We start from the raw sequence: 22,990 nt of genomic DNA on the forward strand, positions 1-22,990 counted from the left end.
AAGATAATTGATTCAGGTTCATCAGTATAGGTCTCCAAAATATGTTAGAAAAGTCAAATATTGGCCACTCTTGCTTTCCCCTTCAACTATCTTATTCATATCGATTTATCAAGATATGTCAACCACCTAATGATAGAATTTAAATTATCTTATAATAGTTCTTTCTCCTCTGTATCTGAAATATACTTTGGAGGGTCTAAAGTACACGGAAGATATCTTTTCAATTATTCGCAATCTTTATCATGCTAAATGGGGGAGGCGGGGGGGGAGTGGAGGGGAGGGGACAATTTCGATCAGCTTACAAATTAGGGAATGTACATGTTGCTGTATTTCAGCCGTGTAACACTACAGCTCATGAAATGATCAGAAAGAATGACAAACCAGTAAAAAATGAGACGTATATACATATCTTACATTTGAAGATTTCACAGTAGTATTTTCCTTCCTTATACTGTTATTTTTTGTAAGAAACAATCTTATGATTTCATTAATAGTTCCTCGATGGAACTACATTGTAAGGGTGGTTCATTTGCATATGAGATATACGGTGGGGGTTTATTTCTTCGATGATTGTTTAACCACCTCTACCGTTAGTAGTCGTAACATGACGTGGGTCTGTCTTGTAATATCGAGTATGGCTTTCTTCATCTTGCTATATGGGTCATCCTTTCCAGGTAGGGCGTCTAAATTTAGAACAGCAAATGAAATGACTAGTTGTAATGCGGCTAAATCAGTAGGTAGTCATTAGTGAGAGTGTATCGGTGAGTATATACTTAATGAATAACTAGTATATGGAGAATAGTCTGGTGAAAAATATAATACCACTATTTACATGTGATGGTACGTAGTATTGTCCTGAAAATGTAATGAATGTTTCCTTTTCGTAACTTGATGCATGAACATCACGCCCACCTGAAGTATTGTCTTGTGGAAATGAAACGAAAGACTTGGCGGAGAAGACAGTAGTACAATCCAAGAAAATTGTAAACAGCTGAAGAATTATTAGCCTAGAACACTATATGTCTATTAATACCGACGTTAGCGGCTGTACAGCAACGACAATTGCTCCACCCTTACCAACACACAGAAGGTACTAGTTCATCTGTCATCCCCAGTACAATTGCCACTGATGTCCCTCCCTCCATCCATCAATCAATCCATCCATTCATCCATCCATCCATCCGTCCACCCACCCATCCATCCATCCATCCATCCATCCATCCATCCATCCATCCATCCATCCATCCATCCATCCATCCATCCATCCATCCAACCATCCATCCATCCATCCATTCATTATCCATCCATCCATTCATCATCCATCCATCCATCCATCCATCCATCCATCCATTCATCCGTCCGTCCATCCATCCATCCATCCATCCATCCAACCATCCATCCATCCATCCATTCATTATCCATCCATCCATTCATCATCCATCCATCCACCCACCCAAACATCCATCCACCCAAACATCCATCCATTCAGCCACGCATGCACCCACCCTCCCACCCACCCAACCATCAAACCATCCATCCATCCAGTCCCTTGTTTCAGATCTAATTCCTGACAATGTTTATATTTATACTGTATGAAAACGGTCAAAGAGAGAACGTGTTGAAGTGTTACTGCGGAAGCTTCTTATGACACTCGCTTCTATTTTCTATAAATACACTCGTCTTTTATGGAGAATTCCAGCTAAAGAATCTCAATGAAGAATTCATCATTAATCCGGAAAATTAAAAGCAAAAACGAAAGAAGAAGAAGAATAAGCGAAGGTGACAAATAAAGTAAAATAAACAGTAACAAATAGACAGAGCGGATATGTACCCCAGGGAGTCAGTAGTGTGTGTCCACATGTCAGCTGCAATCTCACCCTTCTTTGAACCCTGAAGACGGTTATTTCATAATAGTAAGAAACTCACACAAGACCAGATTCGAGACAGCATCGATAGCTATATGCAGACATCTTAAATCTGAAGAACACTCATTTCTACTCATCTCAATCAATTCAAATACAAGACATGGTTAAGATCATAATTATTATTTGTACGGGTTAAAGTGACAATCGAGATTTTTTTTAATCCAATTTTTTTGGAGAATAAAGTAAACGTCATATTGATAAATATGTGTTAGTTCCTTTTATTCCTCTTAACCTACAGAATGATCTATCTTGATTTTGTAAACCGATTGTTCAATGAGGCACGATACGTCTGTATTATTTAGTCACCATGCCCGGATCCACGAGGTGTAGGTGTTCACCCCCCCCCCCTTTCCCCTCCCATCCTTTTTTAACTTAAAACTTCAAAAAGTAGATCATAGCGCTACGTTGTGTTTAAACCTTAATATAGAACTTACCTATAGTCTACATACGCCTTAAAATGCATCTGAACTTTTAAATGTTGTGGCTTGTGTCTGGGGTGGTTCCCCACAAGCCCCCACATGGGAGTCATTTTGAACGCGTCCTCATGGCCACTTCCATACCTTGTAAAATCTTGCATCCGCCCCGAACATTTTTTGTACGATACATATCACATACATTAAACAGATGATACATTTGTTCAACTTGACGTTTCTTTTCACACTACTATTAATCATATGCATGGGTTTGGAATTATCAAATTATCTCGTACCTGTTTATGTTCTTTAAACTCCTTTAAATATACAAATCACTATGACTTTTTACGCAAAAACCTGTATAGATGCCACATGTAATGTTGGAAGGGTTTGTTTGACTGAGGGGGGGGGGTGGTGGGAGGGGGTGGTGGGGACGGTGGGGGGTAAAGTAGGTAATAAGTTTTAAAAAGACTTTAAAAAGGTATGTAACACTTTATACATCATGAGTTCTCTGGACGTCTAGCTTAGCGATATGTTAGCAGAACGTTAAATAAATTATGCAGGATAACGCGATGAGAATTTATGTTGACGTAAAGGTCTAAATCATTTTAAGAAACCCCCATTTTCCAGTTCCTGAGCTGGCATGGCTATCGCCAGTAAATTCACTTTGGAAAACATATCTGTAGCTATACAAATCCATTTAATGATTACTTTTTACCGCGATGCGTCTAATGCAGTGTTTGAAGAGAAAAAAATGCTATATACGGATGAGTGTAATAATTAACAATATCATATCTTACCTGAATTTCTCGAGCGTGGTACATTATGATGAGTACAATCAACAGTACCGTGGAAGCACTTATTAAAGATTTCAGAGCGTAAGAAATAGCAGCTTCCTGCAAAAAGAGAGAGAGAAAAGATAAAAGGAACAATTTAGAATCACCAGTTAAATGTCAAATTGACGTCATACGAATGTTGTCATAGAAACAACACGTCATTGGCGAGAAGGTTTAGTCATCTTGAATTCCCTTCCATGTGTCTCGAACCAATTGTCTAATGAGACAATCTGTATTTCAGTATCTGTATCTGTAATCTGTATTTATTTGTAGTGTAGTATAGTGTTTATATATATATATATATATATATAATGTATTAAGTACTCGAACTAATGTTAGGTTGTAAGGTTTTCAGTGTTACACGGTTGAGTAGTCCATATACAAAAGGGAACAAAAGAGAGTACTGGGTAGGTTAAAAAACACACAGGTGTATGGCGCCTGTAGGTATTCACCTGAGACACAAAAGCAGAGTTAGCATATGTTTTTATTAATGCATTACGTACATATATCAATTTGATTGGGACTTAGGGAATGGTTTTTGTTTTAAATGTAATATCATAACCACAACATAGCCTTAGGAGATAAGTACTGTTGTACTGTAATCGTGGTAATGAAAATCTGTTTTTGGGAAACTAAAATATGGATTGAGCCTCAAGGCAAAAACATAATATTTATAACATTCCGGTGGAGCTCTCATTCAGTGACGAGGTACCCATGTGCATTCGTTTTTTTATCTTGTCTCTGTTGCCAAACGAGCGGATGTTTTCAAGAATATGACTTAAAAGGTATCTTAGAACCACAAAAGTACAACACGAAAAACAAATAGCCATTAAATGTAATTTTGTATCTGAAACGAGTTGTATAAAGTATTTGCCCAGCGGCTTACATAATCGGATGTATTGTACCTTTAAAATCAGTGTATAGTTGGATATACGAGATGCCTACGTGCAATTTCGCCGTAGGATCAACACCTCCATTCGCGTTTCATATGTTTTATTACTAGATTCAAGTGATTAATGGCAAAACTTTCCAAGGTTTACATAAGGCTTAATATAGCTCATAAATTTTTAACTCGAGATATCAATATCTTATCTTGAATGTACGCATAGGTGTTATATTAATGAGTATAACGTGACTCATATCTAGCGTACGATATTGCAGATTGTAGCGACGAACTCTCGTTGGGAAATGTCGCGGCTATGCATCGAGGGGCTGTGTTCTAAGAAACATTCACTGTCCTCACAAGTTGTGTCCTCACAAGTTGTGTCCTCACAAGTTGTGTCCTCACAAGTTGTGTCCTCACAAGTTGTGTCCTCACAAGTTGTGTCCTTACATGTTGTGTCCTCACAAGTTGTGTTATAACCAGTTTTTAGGTCATTAATTGCAATAGGTATAATAATGTTGTTGGAATAATTATCAATATATCATATTTATAATGGATGAATAAAATTAAATATCTGAGTGACAATTGTCAAGTTGTTAATTAATGTCTATTGTGACTGTCACCATTCAATAGAGTTATATTATTTATAACAACAAAATAATACGCAAATTTAAGCTTTCTGCTGCTGATTTTTGAAACTTACATAACGTATTAGGGTAGGTTCTTGTAAGGACCAGGCTATGAAATCTTATTTATTCCATATACGAATTCTGGTTTATCTAGCTAACTAACTAACTGAACACCCGCACGGTTTCAGAAATGAATTAATCCGACATAGCACGCATCACATGCTAGGAAATTAATGCTTTTACCAGCTTGAATCTATAATATAATTATAAAAACGAACGGTTATTTGTACATGATCCAAAAACTGGATGTCCCTGCTTAATACTCATATTTTTTTATTAATTCAAATAACATATTTTAATTCATGGTATCTTCTAAATATGGATTGTTTAGTGAGATGTCTGTAACAATAATTCGCAATATGATATAAACATAGAGCAGATTCAATATCTATCAAGATAATATCATTAACTCAATAACTGGTAGTGATATGACTAATTCTTACTGATGATATCACTAAATGCATTAAGTTTTAGACTAATTTGAATGAGTGATACACACATACAGCACATATTCCTATAAACTATATCATGAAAACAACTAATGACATCACGAATGCGAACTAATGATATTATTAATGCTACTAAGTTTGTGATATGTGCGTGTCATTAATTCGAAAATTGTAACATAAACACAAAATAGATTCATTTGTAAATATCACTAAAAAAACAATTAAAGACATCACTGAAATGAAACCGACGAAGAATGTTTTGTATTTATATTATTGATTTGACTATCTTTAATTCAAGATAGATTGATAGCATTACACACAATACATTGTAAACAGTTTGTCTTGAGGGTATTAAGGGCCTTCGTGAAAAGTCACATCAGTACCTCAAAGACGTTGTCTTACATTTAATGTAATCTTTTCAAATCGTTGGCTCACGTTTGATGGACCTGTCGATTTGATTTTACGATGGTGTCTAATTGAGTTAATATTTACTGGAGTGACACTAACATGACAACATTAAGGCTATCAATAATGCATCAATCATTAATGTTTAAGTACATTACTTCACTTCATATGTCTTCAAAGGTGTCTCCTTGAATTCAATGTAATTTTTTAAACATATATTGAAAGTTGCTCATGTTGATATTTTACTATTGAAAAGAATATCATTCAGAATAGCGGTACTTCTATTTAAAATAAATTAGCTAAACAATTCGGTCGTATAACATGAATTTTTCCCCTTGAATGTTTATACATGTGAAATATCTTGCACTACAAATGTTTGTTTTAAATTTTGTACGCTTGTTCTGTGATACTGCTATTATTACTATGAATTTTGTTAAACTGTTTCTATCAAGTGTAAATGTTCAATAAGACAAAATGTAACATTCGGTCAGTCACCCCAAAAACTTGTCAAACCTAGCAATACAAGTTACGGTTTAGTCTATCTGTTTTTGGCATTGTCTCCATAAGATTCACCGTCAAACATTTTGTGTAGTAACTTCCTCGCAAAAAATTCACATGTGTTTATCATTTAAATACTTTGACGTATATTGCCATAATGTAGTTAATGTATTTCAAGCCTCAGATGTTGGCTTTCATTCTAATATTATTAAAGAGAGTTGCTAGTATTTACAATGTAGCGTCTCTTCACTAGCAAAATTATTTATGAGTAAAATATATAGAAATCATAAAAGTCTAAACATATTTAATCAAAGAGTAAGAAGAAGCCCCTTCTCGTCAAATACAAATAATAAAACGTGGTAGTATGGCTTAGTACGGCTGTTAAGTTTATATTGCTATCATGTGATAAGAAAAAGTATAGTAGCTAGTTGCATCCATTCACTGGTGCCGGCGAACGTAAGAATTAGAAACCATCTTTAAAGAAATTTGAACATTTGCAATATTTAGTACCGCGTGGTCGAAACAGGGTTGTTAGGTATATATATGTAAAAGGACCGGCTTTCCATGGATAACTTGGCGAAGTCAGTTTTCTTTTGAAGTGCCAATAACATATTCACTATTATCAATCAAAGTGGTTCAAGGGTAGCCTGATATATAATGCATGACATATCACGGCGAGGCACACTGTACATGCCTACTACAGTGAAAGGGAAAACGCTACTGTCATAACTCGTTTATTCTTGTCATGGTTCACTTCAGGAAATACATTAAAACGAATGATAAAAAAACCACGAATGACGAAAACTAGCACGTTTCGAGAAATAAAAAAACAGACGAAGAAGACGTTTAGGACATATGATTCAAGATGGCGTACAGATGCGGTATACGTGCTGGATATGCAATGAATTATATCTGACTCTTTATGAATAGAACAATGATACAAAGTTATCTATACCGTGTATAAAAGTCGTATTATATACTGAATGTTCTATCCTATTATGTCGTAATATTTACACACATATATATATATATATATATACGACATAATTGGAAAGAACATTCAGTATGTATATATATATATATATATATATATATATATATATATATATATATATATATATGCTCCTCTACGCGTCAGCTCGCTGGTACTTTGGTTGTGTAATATCCTTTGTCTGCATATCAATTTATCAATTCACCATTATTGTAGCAACATATTCATAATTAAAATCAATACCAAACGATTAGTCTATCGATTAGAATACAAGTTACCCGAAGTTCTATCTAAGGTTCCCGATTGGAAAAATCGCGTGGTCAAATCAGTTATTATTTTATCCGCAATTACAAACTACTAACAACACTTTATCAATCTCCTATCTTCTCCCATTTTTTTTACTCCTTCGGCTTCACAGAGACTTCACAGACCCAAGAGGGGTTTGACATATTTGTCTCATTCGTACTGCTATCCCAAACCTTATATCTGCTGAGTAAGATTTGTATAAATGTATAGGTCAGAACTCTCTTTACGCCCGATATCATCATGGTATTGAGATATATATCAAACAGTCAACTAATTGCAACAAATCTAATTCTCCCAGTAAAGAACAATCAACTAACCCACACCAATAGAAACAAATTAACATTAAGAAAGCATTGTAAAGTATAACAGAATAATAATAAAGGGAGAAGTGGATTGACTGTTTGTGCTCCATCATTTAAAAACAAATAATGGCGCTATAACGAAGTCAAGAACATAGGCTTGTTAATTGCACTATATATTTCAATTCATTAAAAGTCCTTTTCATCACTCTCGTTAAATGGACAGATAGCCTAAGGTAAAGAATGGTATTCCGGGGTTCAAAAAACCAAAAGTGAAAAACTGTTTGAATTCCTCTCATAGTAGTTTTCGTAAATTAGCCGGATAACTAACCAAGCTACAAACTTGAAAATTTTCATTAGACAACTCCCTTCCAAACAGTTGTTCTTGTCATCTAATCTCGTAACTTGCTGGAGGCTAAACGATGGGAGAATGTTGAGCAAATGTCACTTTATGTAGATATACGGTATTAGCGCGTCAACTAACAAACTGTAAAACATTACGGTAATGAGGATGCCTTTGGGCTATCAAATAAAGGAGACACATTGCTGTGGAATTATTGTGTAGGATCATGGAGTTGAACTCGATGGATAGTTAGATCTTGGTAGGACAAATGACAAAGACTGTAACCATCGCAAAGGGAAACTAAATAAATAAAAGCAAAAGCAAATGGAGATCTAGTTTGAAACGACCTTTCAGTACTCCTGGAGTAAAAAAAAACAAAACAATTTTAGCATAAGGGCGGCGATTACAAAACTACTTTGATAAAGAGAGTAAACATTTATGTTCACGAAACACATACCAGTACAAGCTTGTCTTAGTAAAGGGAGAAGTTTTGTTAACTCACAGCATGAACATGTCACAATTTGTGGCTCTTAATAACCTTTCCGTGCCTACAAATGACTGAATATTTTGTTCATACATTTGTATGCTCTGCTGCGTTATGGCATTTCATTTTTTCTTTTATGCAAAATCCTTCATTAAGAAAGAATATAACCTTTACCAGGGGCGAATTTTCACAGTCGTTTTAAATCTCGAGTAGTAAACAAAATTGCAAATAGTGACAGATACATATCTGACGTGTAATTTATACCAAGAATATGGTATTGTAAAAGAAATGTTGGAATGAAGTATCCATGAACAATAAGAATATAAATTTAATATGATTGACTTTAATTTAAACAAATTATTTACTTCTATATCGTAATATATTTTTCTGTAGCATAAATTTGTTTCTTAGATTCAACGAGACTCAGGGTAAAATTTGGAACACGTATACACCGAAATATATTCAATACTTTAAAACAAAATGAACATCTACGATGCTGCAGTCTAATTTTATATTGTAATATAGCTCTCTTTTACACTTACAAAGTACCATTCGCTTACTTATTATTAACTTCACATTCTAAGTGCTTACAGGAATGAATAAAGAAATATAAAAAACAATATCTTCATAAATTATACCAAAGACCAAGTACTTGACACATTGATGGTATGAGTTATACTATTCCATTTAACTTAACACAAGGTTAAAAAAAAAAGATATATATAAATGTATTTCACAAGATGTGACGATCTATCCACGTTTCGTGAAACGATACCCCACGAGACAGACATTGGAGACGCATTATTAATGAGAAGAAGAACGGTACATTCAAAAACAAAACAATACTCTATAACGGAATTTGTCTTTGATATCATGTCGTAAATTTCGTAGCATGAATTAATGGATTAAAAGTTAAGAGCGAATGGGAATAACCATGGACTTATGTATAGCGACTAGCCTAATGCCATGTATTAACCTTGAGCAATTGGGGTAGTTGTAGGACAATCCAGTCCAGGACTGTGAGAGCAGGGATCCATTGTGTCTATTAGAAATAGGAGTGTGTTTTTTTTTTCTTCAAAATGACTCAAATTCAACAACACTTCTAAACTAGAAGAGAAACGTTTTTGGAATGATCGAGCTGAAATGGGTTTGCATCACTGAACTGATAAACATGAGTCATACGTTGAGGAACAAGATAATGAATGGAAAGGTTTCAAGTCTATTATGTCACGAATAATGTAGAGGGCCTACGTCAGCAGAAATTGAGGGAAATGCATGCAATTCTTCTGAAGGTGAATCATTATGGTTGCGTATTGCCATTAAACCTCCATTATAAGAGAGAGAGAGAGAGAGAGAGCAAGACAAGTGATCTATATGAATGAGAAGCAAATTGCATGGACCAATAACCCATCGAACAAACTGCCGGCGTTGCAGAAAATAATGTCTAGCCTTTAATTGAGATGATTAAAAACAAAACAAAACAGTACATAGAGCTACTTGTGCAGTGTGAGAGGCTAATGCACCACAGTGACAAACTGTTCAGAAGAATGTGTACCGAGCATGTCAAACAGGCAGATATTGCAAATTACTCAATCACGGTTGCATACGAAACAACCGATAGAGATCAATTAACGAGCTTGCAATGTGCATGGATACGTCTAAATACTTTCTCATTCCCAAGAGAATCCCACATGGACGGAGAACAAACAAAAAATAGGGAGAACAAGGAGGAGAAGATGAAGAAGAAGCGACATCACAACTGCAGACTGCATCATTTGCATTGTGCCGCCATCCAGACCTATATCATTGCTGTAATATAGCATCAACATCAGCAACTCCTTGTTTATATATGTATGGCATGTGCCCTGACATATTCGTAGTGTCACACTTCTACTACCCAACATTAGAACTTCATTTTGGAAAATAACAATCAAGGAAATACCTCGCGTGGTTGATCGAGAATTCCCCGCTGTGCTGTACTAGCAACCACGCTTGTTGATGACGGGATTACGCGCCTTGCAAACACAGTGAGACACACTGCAGACCCACGATGGATGAACATCATGCAGTCTATGATACGTTGATGAAAGTGTAAGGTACACAGCCTCCTATTGCGTTATTATGTGATATGCTCAGCTGTTAAGAGTTTCATTATTGAGGAGTCATAACAATGTCTATCGCTGTTTGTGTCCTTTATGTACACGTAGTGTGTGTGTGTGTGTGTGAAGCACTACCGAGGATGTCGTTCAAGTGTAGCAACTATAAAGACTGTAATTTAGCATATTCTTCACATATTACGTTTTATAGCTCATTAAATACAGTCTCTCACATCTTGCAATTAGGTGTTCAAACACACGAATAGGATTAATAACACCATATTTATGTGTCTTATTAAACATATGGATAGAAATGTCTGTTTGAATGATGTGACAATTACAACAGCATTCAAATCTATAATAAGATACATAGCAAGACGGTGAATAGGTCTATAGTACAGATACGGCTGAAGTACAAAGCGATAATAATATATTACATGATGATAACGTACTGATACGATTTGAGGGTCATCTCCATTGCATTGCGTCGATTCGTAGACAGTGTGCGTTATATTGTTATATGATTATATAACGTAATCGGGGCTGTTATACGATCTATGACAATGTGTAGCTTTACTATCGGGCAGTAATTTGATAAGTATATATAACAAACAAAAAATAGACTTTAGTGAAAGGATTGAAAAACATTAACGAACATAAAGTAATAATAGACAAAAAATGATTTGTTGAAAGAGAGACACACATCCAAGTATAAAGGAAGGACTAATAATCCATAATAAATATGAAAGAAAGATAAATACGGTCAATTAAGAGAAACAAACTGAAGTCACCGAACGCTTATATCTAGGATGATTAATTAAACTATAGTGAATGACAAACTAACATTGGCAGATACATCTGTTCTATGAAAGTTGGACAAAGCTCTTCTTCTTGTTTTATGGGTCTGTCGACTTCCAGAGGTTTCCGTATCTAGGTTAATTTGTTCTAAATCCCTCAACAAGATGCCTTTCGAGTCAGTATGGAGAATTTGGAGTAACCCAATAACCACTGTGACGACCATCTTAAAGATGAAGGTAAAAAAAAAAAAAAAAACTCCGGGCAAGTACCTATTTCATTAAGCAAAAGAAATTCATCAAGCACAACTAGTTCGAAAAACGGAGATACAAGACGAATGAGATGAAGGAAGAAAAAAAAAGAAGAGAGAGAGAGTAAGAGATACGGGATGGATTGGAGAGAGGAAGAATCCGCCATGAATTAATTGGTGAAAAAGAGAACTTGATTAGCCGAGATCTGTATGACGTCATTCGAAGCTGTGACGAAACTGATCTGCATCTGTCTTTCTGCTGATCTGATTAAGCCTGCATATGGCGAACCTGCGAGCAACGCGGGCGTTACCAGTCAACCAACTTTATCAAAACGCTCAGTCGAAATAAAGTGTTCTCGGCTTTTTTTCCCTTCTTATTATTATTTTATTTTGTCGTCTACATCCTATTTACAGGTTACTTGATGTACCGTAGTTTATATAGATGTGGTGTAAAAATAGATCCCGAGGTAAAAGCTTTATTTCAGAAAGGCCATCAAACTATATAACTCGGCATGGAATTTTGCATAAAACGCACAATGCAATACAACACACACATACACATATATATATATATAGTTATATATAGTTATATATATAGTTATATATATAGTTATATATATAGTTATATATATAGTTATATATATATAGTTATATATATATATATAGTTATTTAAAAATATATATATATATAGGTGTTTGTTTATAGTATGCATCTTGCTGTTGGTTGTTTACAGAAAAACGTTAGACACAAAATAAATTACTCTTGATAAGTAGACTGTAGTCTGATAACAAAGAATGATATGCGTTCATTTGTTTTTCTGCGTCACTTTTAACTAGTGAGAAATGTCCCTTTAGTCATATATGGCTCATCAATTAATGTGGCTGGGCTACTTAAAATAACACACAAGCCATTAGGTTCCTCAACACTACATAGAACATAAAAATGAAAAGAGTTTTATGACCTCGAATAACACGTTAACGCTGTATTAAAAGTATTTAATGATAATTGATATGGTGTTGATATTTTCTCCAACGGTATGCTGTTGTTTATATAAACTAAAAGGACATGTGTGTTTGAGTTATTAGAACTAATGGATACCTTTAGGCAAAAGAATTAACTTTAATATATAGGCTGTGAAAAGACACTGTTATTAGTCCAAGCTGTACTTCTATACTACGTTCAATTTGGAGAAATGTCCCTTGAAATATACATGGATCATTAATTACAGCGCCTGGAATACCAAGCCTAGCACACAGGCCACTCATAGATCAGTTCTTCAGATGGAACACAAAACTCAACAGGACTCAAGCAAACTACTTTGATGGTCTTCAAAATTACATGCATATATACAATGCTTTATATCCTTTATATCCTTAAAGAAGTAGCCTATTCCAAAGATTTAACATATTATAAAGCTGAAACGAAGAGCGGAATTACATAGCTAGAAACATTACTTGCACTCAAATGTTTTATTTTTCTTCTTTCCTAGAATATGACATGTCAAGACTAAAATTATGTCTAAAGTCATCCTTTAATAACAAATGGATGCTTTTGTACTACAACAACCTATCACTTGGCTTAAAAGATTATACACTACACAATTTGTTGTGACGCAATTGCAGAATCTACGATTTTTCATAGTATTTTAAAGTGGATCGTCTGAAGACTGGTATACGTATTTCGATATTTTCAATCCTATTCACGAAATTCATTGCTATATCGCACAAACATGGTTTTTCATGACAGCCCAAGGCTGCTTGAACTGTCATAAAAAAAAAAATGCGTTTTCATGAAAAATCATCACGGGCGTGAACAGAGCGGTCAAAATAAATGAAGAACTAAAAAAAACTGCGAGGTCAAATTTGTGCGAAAAAAAATTGTTGTTGAAGTGTCTCTTGGCTCATAGCACGTAATTACTTTTCTTTACATAGACCGAATTTATTGATATTTTTTCTCTTGCCATTCAGACTAACCTTAAAATGACCGTGGACGGTGACGACACATTCAGCCAATCAGAATACTCTATATTTAATACGTCACGCTCATTGGAACTTTAAACTAAACGCGACGTTGTTATGACGTCATCTGCCTCCAGAACAAGAATTGATTTGCCCGATCAAACCTTGCCGTCGGTCGGATAAAATTTGCTTAGTATCATTACAATGTGTAATAAATGCAGGAATTACGACCATTTCGAGAAACCTCCGAGGAAATTAAAAGAGATTGCTCCGTGGATTCATCCCTCATAGAATGGAGGCTTCCCAATAAACTAAAGCACCTTTTTTTTACGTCCTGTTCGACCCTAGATAACAGGTCTGGTTCATTTCACACTGTATTTTAATTTACAAACGCAGCAGCAGTTTAAGGGTCTCATTTCCCCTGAATTTTTTAACGACGGAACCTGAAACCAGCCTGAACCAAAATTGAAATCCCAAGCACACTGAACAACATTTCACTAGATGCCTCAGTACAATTGCAGATTTTTTTTTTTTTTTTTACGAAAACCGAGTTTGAACGTATGACGTCATTTAGTAGATGAAACTTGACAAATCAGGCGTTAAAAACAAGGGGCCACCTGCAGCCATTCGAGAATGACGTCATTGAGACGAACACATAATTAAAGCTTTCAAGAGCGATGATTTCAGCTCGTAATTGTCGAACCCTGGAGCAACTATATAGATGTATAAGTTCAACATATAAGAATTTCAAACAGCAGGCGATATATTCTGCATAATGAACACACACACACACACAGTCAATGAATAGAAAGCAACGCGAATTCAATACACGTTTCTAACTAATCAAAGCATTGTATATGGAAAATGCATTTAGCATACATCACAATGCATTTTTTTCCGAGGAGAGCTCTTTTCAGTTTTATCTGGTGTAAAAGAATTGCATATACTATACGCTAGGAGATGACAAATTTTCTTTTCGTTACATATTATTGTTCTTTGTTCTGTTTATTGAGTCAATAATGGAAGAGAATCTAGAATTGAATCCATTGTTTTCTTAAGGCTGGGTATTGAAGCGATGGGAGTGGGGATGGTGGTTTATAATAGGAAGATTTCATTCAGAAGTCTCAAGTCTCGGGGGAACAGTCCAGACACCGGCAAGGGATTTTTTTTATTTGGCTAAGTAGTACTCAAGAGAGGTTGGTACTGCCAGGAATGGGGTAGCCTCCCAGTAATGCCAGCTTCCCCCTCCACTTAGGTTAATAGTTTAATGTTATATCTCTGTTTCTGTAAACGCTTCCAATTTGAAAACTATTTTCCCCTTACTCTGCTTTTTATAATTGCTATTTTGTTTGTCCCTAATATGTTGATGACCCGCAGGGGCCGTCTCGATCAGCCCCCCCCCCCACCGCCACCAACCCCACGACACACACAACTTTCAAAAGGACCATAATAGTTGTCTGTAGTATGAACAAAAAGAAATGTAAGAATAACCACTGAAGAAGAACCTAAATTGCCATATGTGTGTGATTGTGTGTTTCTTAATAACTATGTATAGACTATATTTCAGAAGAAATTTCCATGACATTGTCGTGACTTATCTCATACTGATATTACATATTCTTTATGCATTCTGGTGCAACTTATGTTAAAGTTCTTGAAACCATCCTTTTGCTGCCATTAAAGTGACTTCTTTAATTTCGAAGATAATGTCTTCGAATTCATCCTAACCTTTTACATCGTCACGTGTCTAAATTTGACATGAAATTTGAAGGTTCTTAAAGTTACCGATTTCTTTTTTTCCTTTTCATTACGGCAAATGTTACTTCATGTTCTTACATATACGCTCGCATTATACACCATTCCATGTGTATATTGCTTGAGACACTGTTTCGAATGTCTGGGATATATTTGTACGGATGATATGAGAGGCCATAGAGCATATTAATTAATACATTTACTATTTCTCCCCCATGCACCCGGGTAAGCCCAATAATAGATCGCTGAACTTGTATTTCCTTCTAGACATTTAGATCGATCTGTAAAAAGTTGTAAAACTGATTTATAATCGAATAGAATGGTTAAATATGCAGCTATCTATTCCAAAATAGGAAAAAGCAAGTTAGCTTCCATGTGAGTCATAGATTTTAATTTTCTCAGTACCGCTATATGGAATAGTTTTAAGTAACATGACCATAGCCCTTGAACATGAATTTTGATGTTATATCGCATTTGACTGGGGATCTATTATTTATTTAATACACGTTCGATACAACTAGGAATATTTATATCGCACCGCCATGTACTTTAAATAGACAACACAACAGTCATAGACGGATACGAGACACTTCCATGTATCTTAATGCTTTCTTTCGTCGGGAATTATTTGTCCCCAAAAACAAGTAACCGAGATGGAAGGTCATTACCATATCGCCGCCTAACCTACGCAATGACCTCGGTACGTTCTACTGTTAGAGAGTCACATTTGCTTAGTACATTTCCTTACGAGTACGGTAGTCTGATATACAATAGTTAACCAATGCAATGACTGCCATACTATATGGTTGAACATACGTAAGTGTCGAGATAATTATTTCGTATTAGTCATAAATTTCTTAATATAAACGCGCATGCTGAAAATTACTGGTAATCACTTACTGTAGGTCTCCTCGTACTGAAAAGTGTGCAGTACAACAACACACACACACAGTACTACTGATTATAAACACGTATCAAAACTGTAATTTACATACTGAGGCCTCTCGACACACATACACACACTCACACATATAGTCTACACATACATAGATGCAGTATAAGAAAGCAAGTTTACAACAGACATAAAAGAGTATAGCCTGTTTGTGCTCATGACTGTAAGATTTACTGCAGGATAAATGTGCGCTACACTATTTAATTGAATACTACTCTTGACAAATCTACACACACTGTATGACGGGTTGTCTATGGTTGTTATAAAGAACGTCAGAATTTACAGTCGACCACGGCGGCTCTGTCTAACTATAATAGACGTGCATATATATATATATATATATATATATATATATATATATATATATATATATATATAAGAATATATATATAAGAATATATATATATACATATAGCAAAGCATATGACGTGAAAGTCTTGTTTAGCGTACGATCGATGTATTAACATGAGCATACTTGTAACCACATGTGAATGAGGCAATGTGAAGAAAGATCACTTCCAAGTTAAACCTCGTATTGATAAACGTGTTATATCAAGGTAACATCAACTAGTAGAAGGTCACATATTATTTTCTATGTTCAAATCACATTACAACTTGACGGACATTGTCACAAAAACGATAATACGAGCATATCACTATAGATGAAATATAACCGTTATAAAGGTATAACGTTACATCTTAAGGGCCATGTCATACCATGAGGACATGCTATCAATTGTAACACATTTTGTAATGTATTATATTACATTACGCAAGAAACAACGATTAGGTACCGGTAAGAGATAGCATTTTCTCCAATCTGCTCTTTCGGCCATGGAATAGAACGAGAGAGAAAGTATATGTATTTATGTATGTATACATCTATGTACAGATGTATGTGAGGAATGAGGCCAAGTGTGATAGATAACTTGTAGTGAATATAATGTATATTGTTGAACTGTGAATATTAGAGAAGGTAATGGAACTTCAGTGTAACATTTAAAGGGCCCATGTGTGCATCTCTCTTAATATATCAGTTACTGCCATACGGGACCCATGCTAGCTTTTAATGTTACAATGTTATAAAACTGGGATTGATATATGTAACGGTTCAGGTTCAAATAAGATCTTAATTCTAGACTTATTTCATATACATTTAACCATGAATATATATATATATATTCATATATCTATATATATATATATACATTCACGTGACAAATCTCACGTCGGCTTGATTTTGGTTGATTAAGTAACTTCAGTCGTTTCACCTAAACCCGTAATGTCATGATCAACGTGAAACACTGAAGTAGCCTATTTGTTGAGTTACGTTTTACATACTGCGGAAAACAGAGAGACCCAAATTATAAATGTTCCTCCATGTATAAAGAAGACAAAATCCTCAGAAATCAATGGCGTCACTAGTAAACTTGAAGTGGAAATCAAAGAAGCGATAAGTATTGGGCAAGTAATTGCTACGGTACCCTAGGGATACTTAATGAAAGTGTAATCAATTCATCATTTAAGCTGCAGATTACTGCAACGATTTTAATTTCCATTTAATGACCATTTGCAAATGCTACTTTCATCAAATATCTTCTACAGTCGACGGTGAGCTACTTCGACCACATGGATGTGTTTGTTCTGTGAATGGTCAAATCATTTCATTACGAGCCCCGTTAATTCAAGTTACGCCAAGATTAAGATCTCGTAGACGGCATTATTGTAAGCAGTAACTTAATTAGCAACCGGTTTCTAAATGGTAATGAGATTTCGCATCAAAGTAACCATCGAAACAAGAGTCGTAGATGTACATATAAAGACTAGTTGGTCTTCAGGGTGCACAAAGCTTAAAGCCGAGTGGATTTCATGGTCATTATAAATATCATATCTAAATCATGAGATGTACATGTGAGTGAACATGTTAGTTCGAGAAAATTACGATAATTAGAAATATTGCAATGAGAATAATCAGATACCAGGTGAGTCATCGCGTTATCATTAACAACATGAACATAATTAAGAAATTGTTTGGGAAATATCCACTTCTATGAAAAACAATATATTACAGGGGTTGTGCAACGTATACTTTAGCATGTTGTCCGACAAATTGTTACAATATGTAGGCTATAGTAAGATGGTCTTTGATTTAACATATCGGTGCATGAATTAAGAGCTAATTATAAATGCAGATTCCCGGAGTCAGCATTTATAGAAACAATTCGGCAAGTTCCTGCATAGAAAGGGGGAGTCTCTAAATTAGGCCCTAAGCTACGACATCCAGTTTCTTCATTCTATTTCTAGAAATGTTAGGAAATCTATTTGGGGGGGGGGGGGCTGGGGTGGGGGCAGAAACATTATGTTTTTTCAATGTTTGATCCATCATTAACCAACACACGATTCAAATGAAGCTTTAAGCTAGCAGTGGCAGGTGTCTTGCAGTCAGGAAACATTGATTTCATACTCGTGAATGAAGCCAATAATCCGTTAAGGAAATAAGCTAACTAAACTAGCTAATCTACCGCAAAGAGAAATCATTGGAACAAAAAATCAATAATGTTTATTTTCGGTGTATTTGTTCCACGGTCAAACTTTTGTTCGTAGTTACAACAGCCCTCGGCGACAGCTGTGATTTCATTTTTTGCGACGATGTGATCTTCCAAAAGACAGAGAGAAATAAGCAAAAACGAGCGAGACAGGAATTAAATGATAGCTTCAGATGATTTTTGGACTATTACAAATTAAGGTTCAGGGGATAAAATTACACCATGCTCTCACCTTTACAATGTTTATAAAGCTGGAATGGATTAAGGTCCCTTCCGACGTAATTCTTGTTTTGAAAACAAGTTGCGATATTTTTGCTAATTTTGTTTTTCAACCAAATATCAGTTATGTAACATTATATTACCTTTCTTTGTAAACATTTTTAAACTTGTTTAAAAACCAAAGTAAACTGACACTTGAGACTTGCAAACAAGTTCTGATTAGCTTCCAGAACTCCAAATAAACTGACAAATCACCGCCACAGACTTGTAACAAATGGTATGGTAGTCTCATCAATTTGCGTTTGATTTGCGAGATACTCACGTTTACTTGACTCATAATAAGATGAGTTGCAAATCCTTTTAACTATCGGATAAAACGGGTTACGTAATTTCACGGTTAATGTTTCATTCTCGCGAACATTTTTATCAATAAAGAACATCTCATTCCAATATCAAATTATACCAAGTCAGTTCATTCTACAAGAATACTTAAGTCATAACCTGATCATATTTTGTGTAAATGAGTATTCTCTGATAAATATCATAATGGTACATTAAGTTTAAAATCCATAGGTAACGCCTATAGCAGAATTAGTTCAAGTATAAACCCACATTGCACATTTTACCTTGAAATGTAGTTCAAGGACTAAACTACCTATTGATTGGCTATGTTAATATATATATATATATATATATATGTACATATATAAATATATATATATATATATTTATATATATATATATATATCCATATGTAAATATATATATATCTATACTTGTATACTTGAATTAATTCTACTTTCTCAATTTTCATTTGTTTTACCGCAAAAGACCTTAAAAGTGCGACACCTAATATCGATCACTTGGTATTCACAAATGGGAATAGGATAAGCCATTCACACGTTTTAAACCAACTGTCAGTTTCCGTTTAACACCTTTAAGAGTTACTAGTGTGCAACAGTTGTATTCTGATCTATGAATTGAGTTTATTTAGTGACAGGGAGATTGCTCAGGGAGAAGAAAGTCGATATTTAGGTAAACATCTGCTTTACACCCCATATAGCAAGGATAAATATTGCAAACATTGTAAATTTGTAAAAAAAAACTCATCAACTTCTACTGATCATATGGTACGAATCTATTATTGTAAACACCAAATGGACATCAATTTTATCCTCTCCAAAGTATATATAAACAGCTAACATTTACACCTATTTCAGAGGAATTTCATATTAAAAGGGACAGAAACCCAGCCATGAACTTTAGCTTATATGATGGAGATCTTTGTGAAGAACCATTCACCAAAACAACTAAGCAAAAATCTTGCTCATTTTGGGAGATATCCTAGTTCAAATAGTCATGTCTTGGATCTGTCATTTGTAAACACTGTGATCATCTCATATTACAACTAGCTTCTGGAAACTTTGACTATTTTTATTTTAATATTTTCAAGGTAAAATTTATCCAATAACATTTCTGTTATGGAAATACACACTGTAAAAAAAAGACATAACGAAAATGTTAGAAAATATATATATATATATATATAGCCTATATATATATATAGCCTATATATATATATATAGCCTATATATAAATAAATCTATCTATATATATAGATATAGATATATATATAGATATAGATATGAATATATATATATACGGATGAATAAATTAGCATAATTTCTGTCGTCAAAAATAAAACACAACCAGTCTCGTAAGTATACCCTATAGGAACGGGTCTCGCTACCAAAAAAAAATAATGGGAATACAAGGCAATAATATCGATTTAAATTTTGTGACATAATGACACAAAGCACTCCAGTGCAGTTCAAGATATTACAATACAATGTAATTCAATACAGATCATTAAACATTATATACAACATATGTAACTTTGGAATAGACAAACCACAATTTAGTGTAGCGCAATCATAAGACACTTCAAGTTTGAACTAGCTATTTGAGGTTCGTTGTCATTTTCTATCAACTTTAACAAACCAATAGAGTCAAAGTATTCGATAGTGTTTTGATTAAACTTAAAATGTCTTTCTTTTATTAATGATATGGATTAATTCCGTGCACGCTGTGATTGATAATTAGCGAGAATTAATGAATACATATGAAGTGACCGGAAGTCAATGCCAAAACCTTGCCAGGTCAACAATCGCTGTCGACCCGAGCGAGAGTACATACGGTATAAGGAGACAGGTTAAGTGAAGAAATCCAAGTACGTTTACTGTACATAGAATTCAAATTATTTAGTCTCCATGAAGAAATTTATCATGTATTATTAAATTATATATAAAATCAAGTCAGATATGTTCAAAGTTTTGGACGTTCGTTTCGTTATTTGAATGAAACTGGACACTATAGTGAAACTACAAAAGTGGGAAGCATAAGTTGACAAAAGAGATCCATAATGTACCAAATTAGTTGTAAATTTTGGTAGAATTATAAGAATATTCTTTTAATGGATTACCATTTGCGCTAGGGCACTCACACAATATTGTTACTATACCGCATAGGTTTATGATAACGTTATAAAATATTCACTCTTGTACACAGGAGTATAATATTCATATATAGCAGTGCTTATAGTATAGCATATACTGTACAAGATAGTGTAACGCTAGACGAGCAAAAAATGCTGGTCTATAGTTATTTAATATTCATAATACCATTTGCAATCTTGACGGCATATCATTTTGCAGTTGCTATGGTGAATGCCAGGAAAGTTATAGTCGTGTAACTCAAAGCCTACACCGTACTGGATATGGTTTAAAGTCAAGGGCACATGATGCAATATGAGAAACCTTCCAAGAGCACATCAAAAATATTAAAAAAAAATATAAAAAATAGATCAACATTCTGATGAAACTTCGTATCGTATGGTTTGTAGTAAGAGATATGTTGACCTTAGAAATGTGCACTCTGCAAGTTCAATATATAGTAATAAATAGTAATAATAATATATATAAAAAAAATCGAATGGTATATTACCCTTGTTTACTGACCGACCATGGTACAACGTTGGTAGTCAAAACTATTCGTTTGAAGGTCTATTGATAAGACTTCGTCTAAATTTTACAGTACTGTTTGGAGAAATGATTTCAAAAAGAAGGCAAAAACAAATCCTTGTGTTTATAGAAGTGGTTGTATATGTAAAACATTGTAAATGTTAGTAATGTTGTATCGCTATGGACTGCGCTTTTTATTTAAAATTTCAATATCAAAGACAAATAGTGTTTTGGGCGACGCCCATATAAGCGATGACATCCTCATGCTAAAATGTGTATAAAGTATACCAAACGAATAAAGTGCAGGATTGATATTTTCAAAACCGATCGAGCTGTGTATGAACACGGGCGGGGGAGGGGTGGGGTGGAACAATGAGAGTCCTTTAACGTTTAACCTTTGTTTAAGCTTTAGACATTAGGTTTCTATAATGTGTGATGCCAAGTTTGCAAATTTTTGTTTAAAATTTCAGAAGGTTGTATTTATAAGCAGTTCGTCAATACAACATGTATTAAGCAACAGGAAGGACAAAAATAAACATATCGAGACTAATGCGTCACACAAATGTTCATTAATTTTTTGGTTTTTCTTTGGGGGGGAGGGGGTGAGAGAGACACGTGGTGACGATTGTTGTATCAGAATGAGAAGATGGCGATGAAGTATTAGCACAATTTTGCTGCCGTTCATTTTTGAACTTCATTTTATATGTTAATATGCTTGTAAAACAAATGAGATTGTACATTTTGTCAACACTCTGCGATATACATGATTATCTTATTCTGCATTTGTTACTAACGTAATTCAGAAGAAATGCAAAATTTACCATTTTTATGAGACTGCTCTCTAATATTTTTACATAATTTGGAGGGATGCTTTTGC

The 22,990-nt window shown here is 34.5% G+C and overlaps 1 protein-coding gene across 2 annotated transcripts in view; it reads right to left on the reverse strand.

The window, feature by feature from the left end:
• LOC139978599 (small conductance calcium-activated potassium channel protein 3-like) overlaps positions 1 to 22,990 on the reverse strand; it is a 129,283-nt gene that overhangs the window by 50,788 nt on the left and 55,505 nt on the right. For both annotated transcript variants that reach the window (XM_071988937.1, XM_071988938.1), the window contains exon 3: positions 3,139 to 3,234. In XM_071988937.1, the coding sequence (XP_071845038.1) occupies positions 3,139 to 3,234 (96 nt within the window). The remainder of the gene's footprint in view (positions 1 to 3,138; positions 3,235 to 22,990) is intronic.

Source organism: Apostichopus japonicus, chromosome 13 (genome assembly GCF_037975245.1).
Source record: "Apostichopus japonicus isolate 1M-3 chromosome 13, ASM3797524v1, whole genome shotgun sequence".
In the NCBI taxonomy this organism is placed as follows: domain Eukaryota; kingdom Metazoa; phylum Echinodermata; class Holothuroidea; order Aspidochirotida; family Stichopodidae; genus Apostichopus; species Apostichopus japonicus.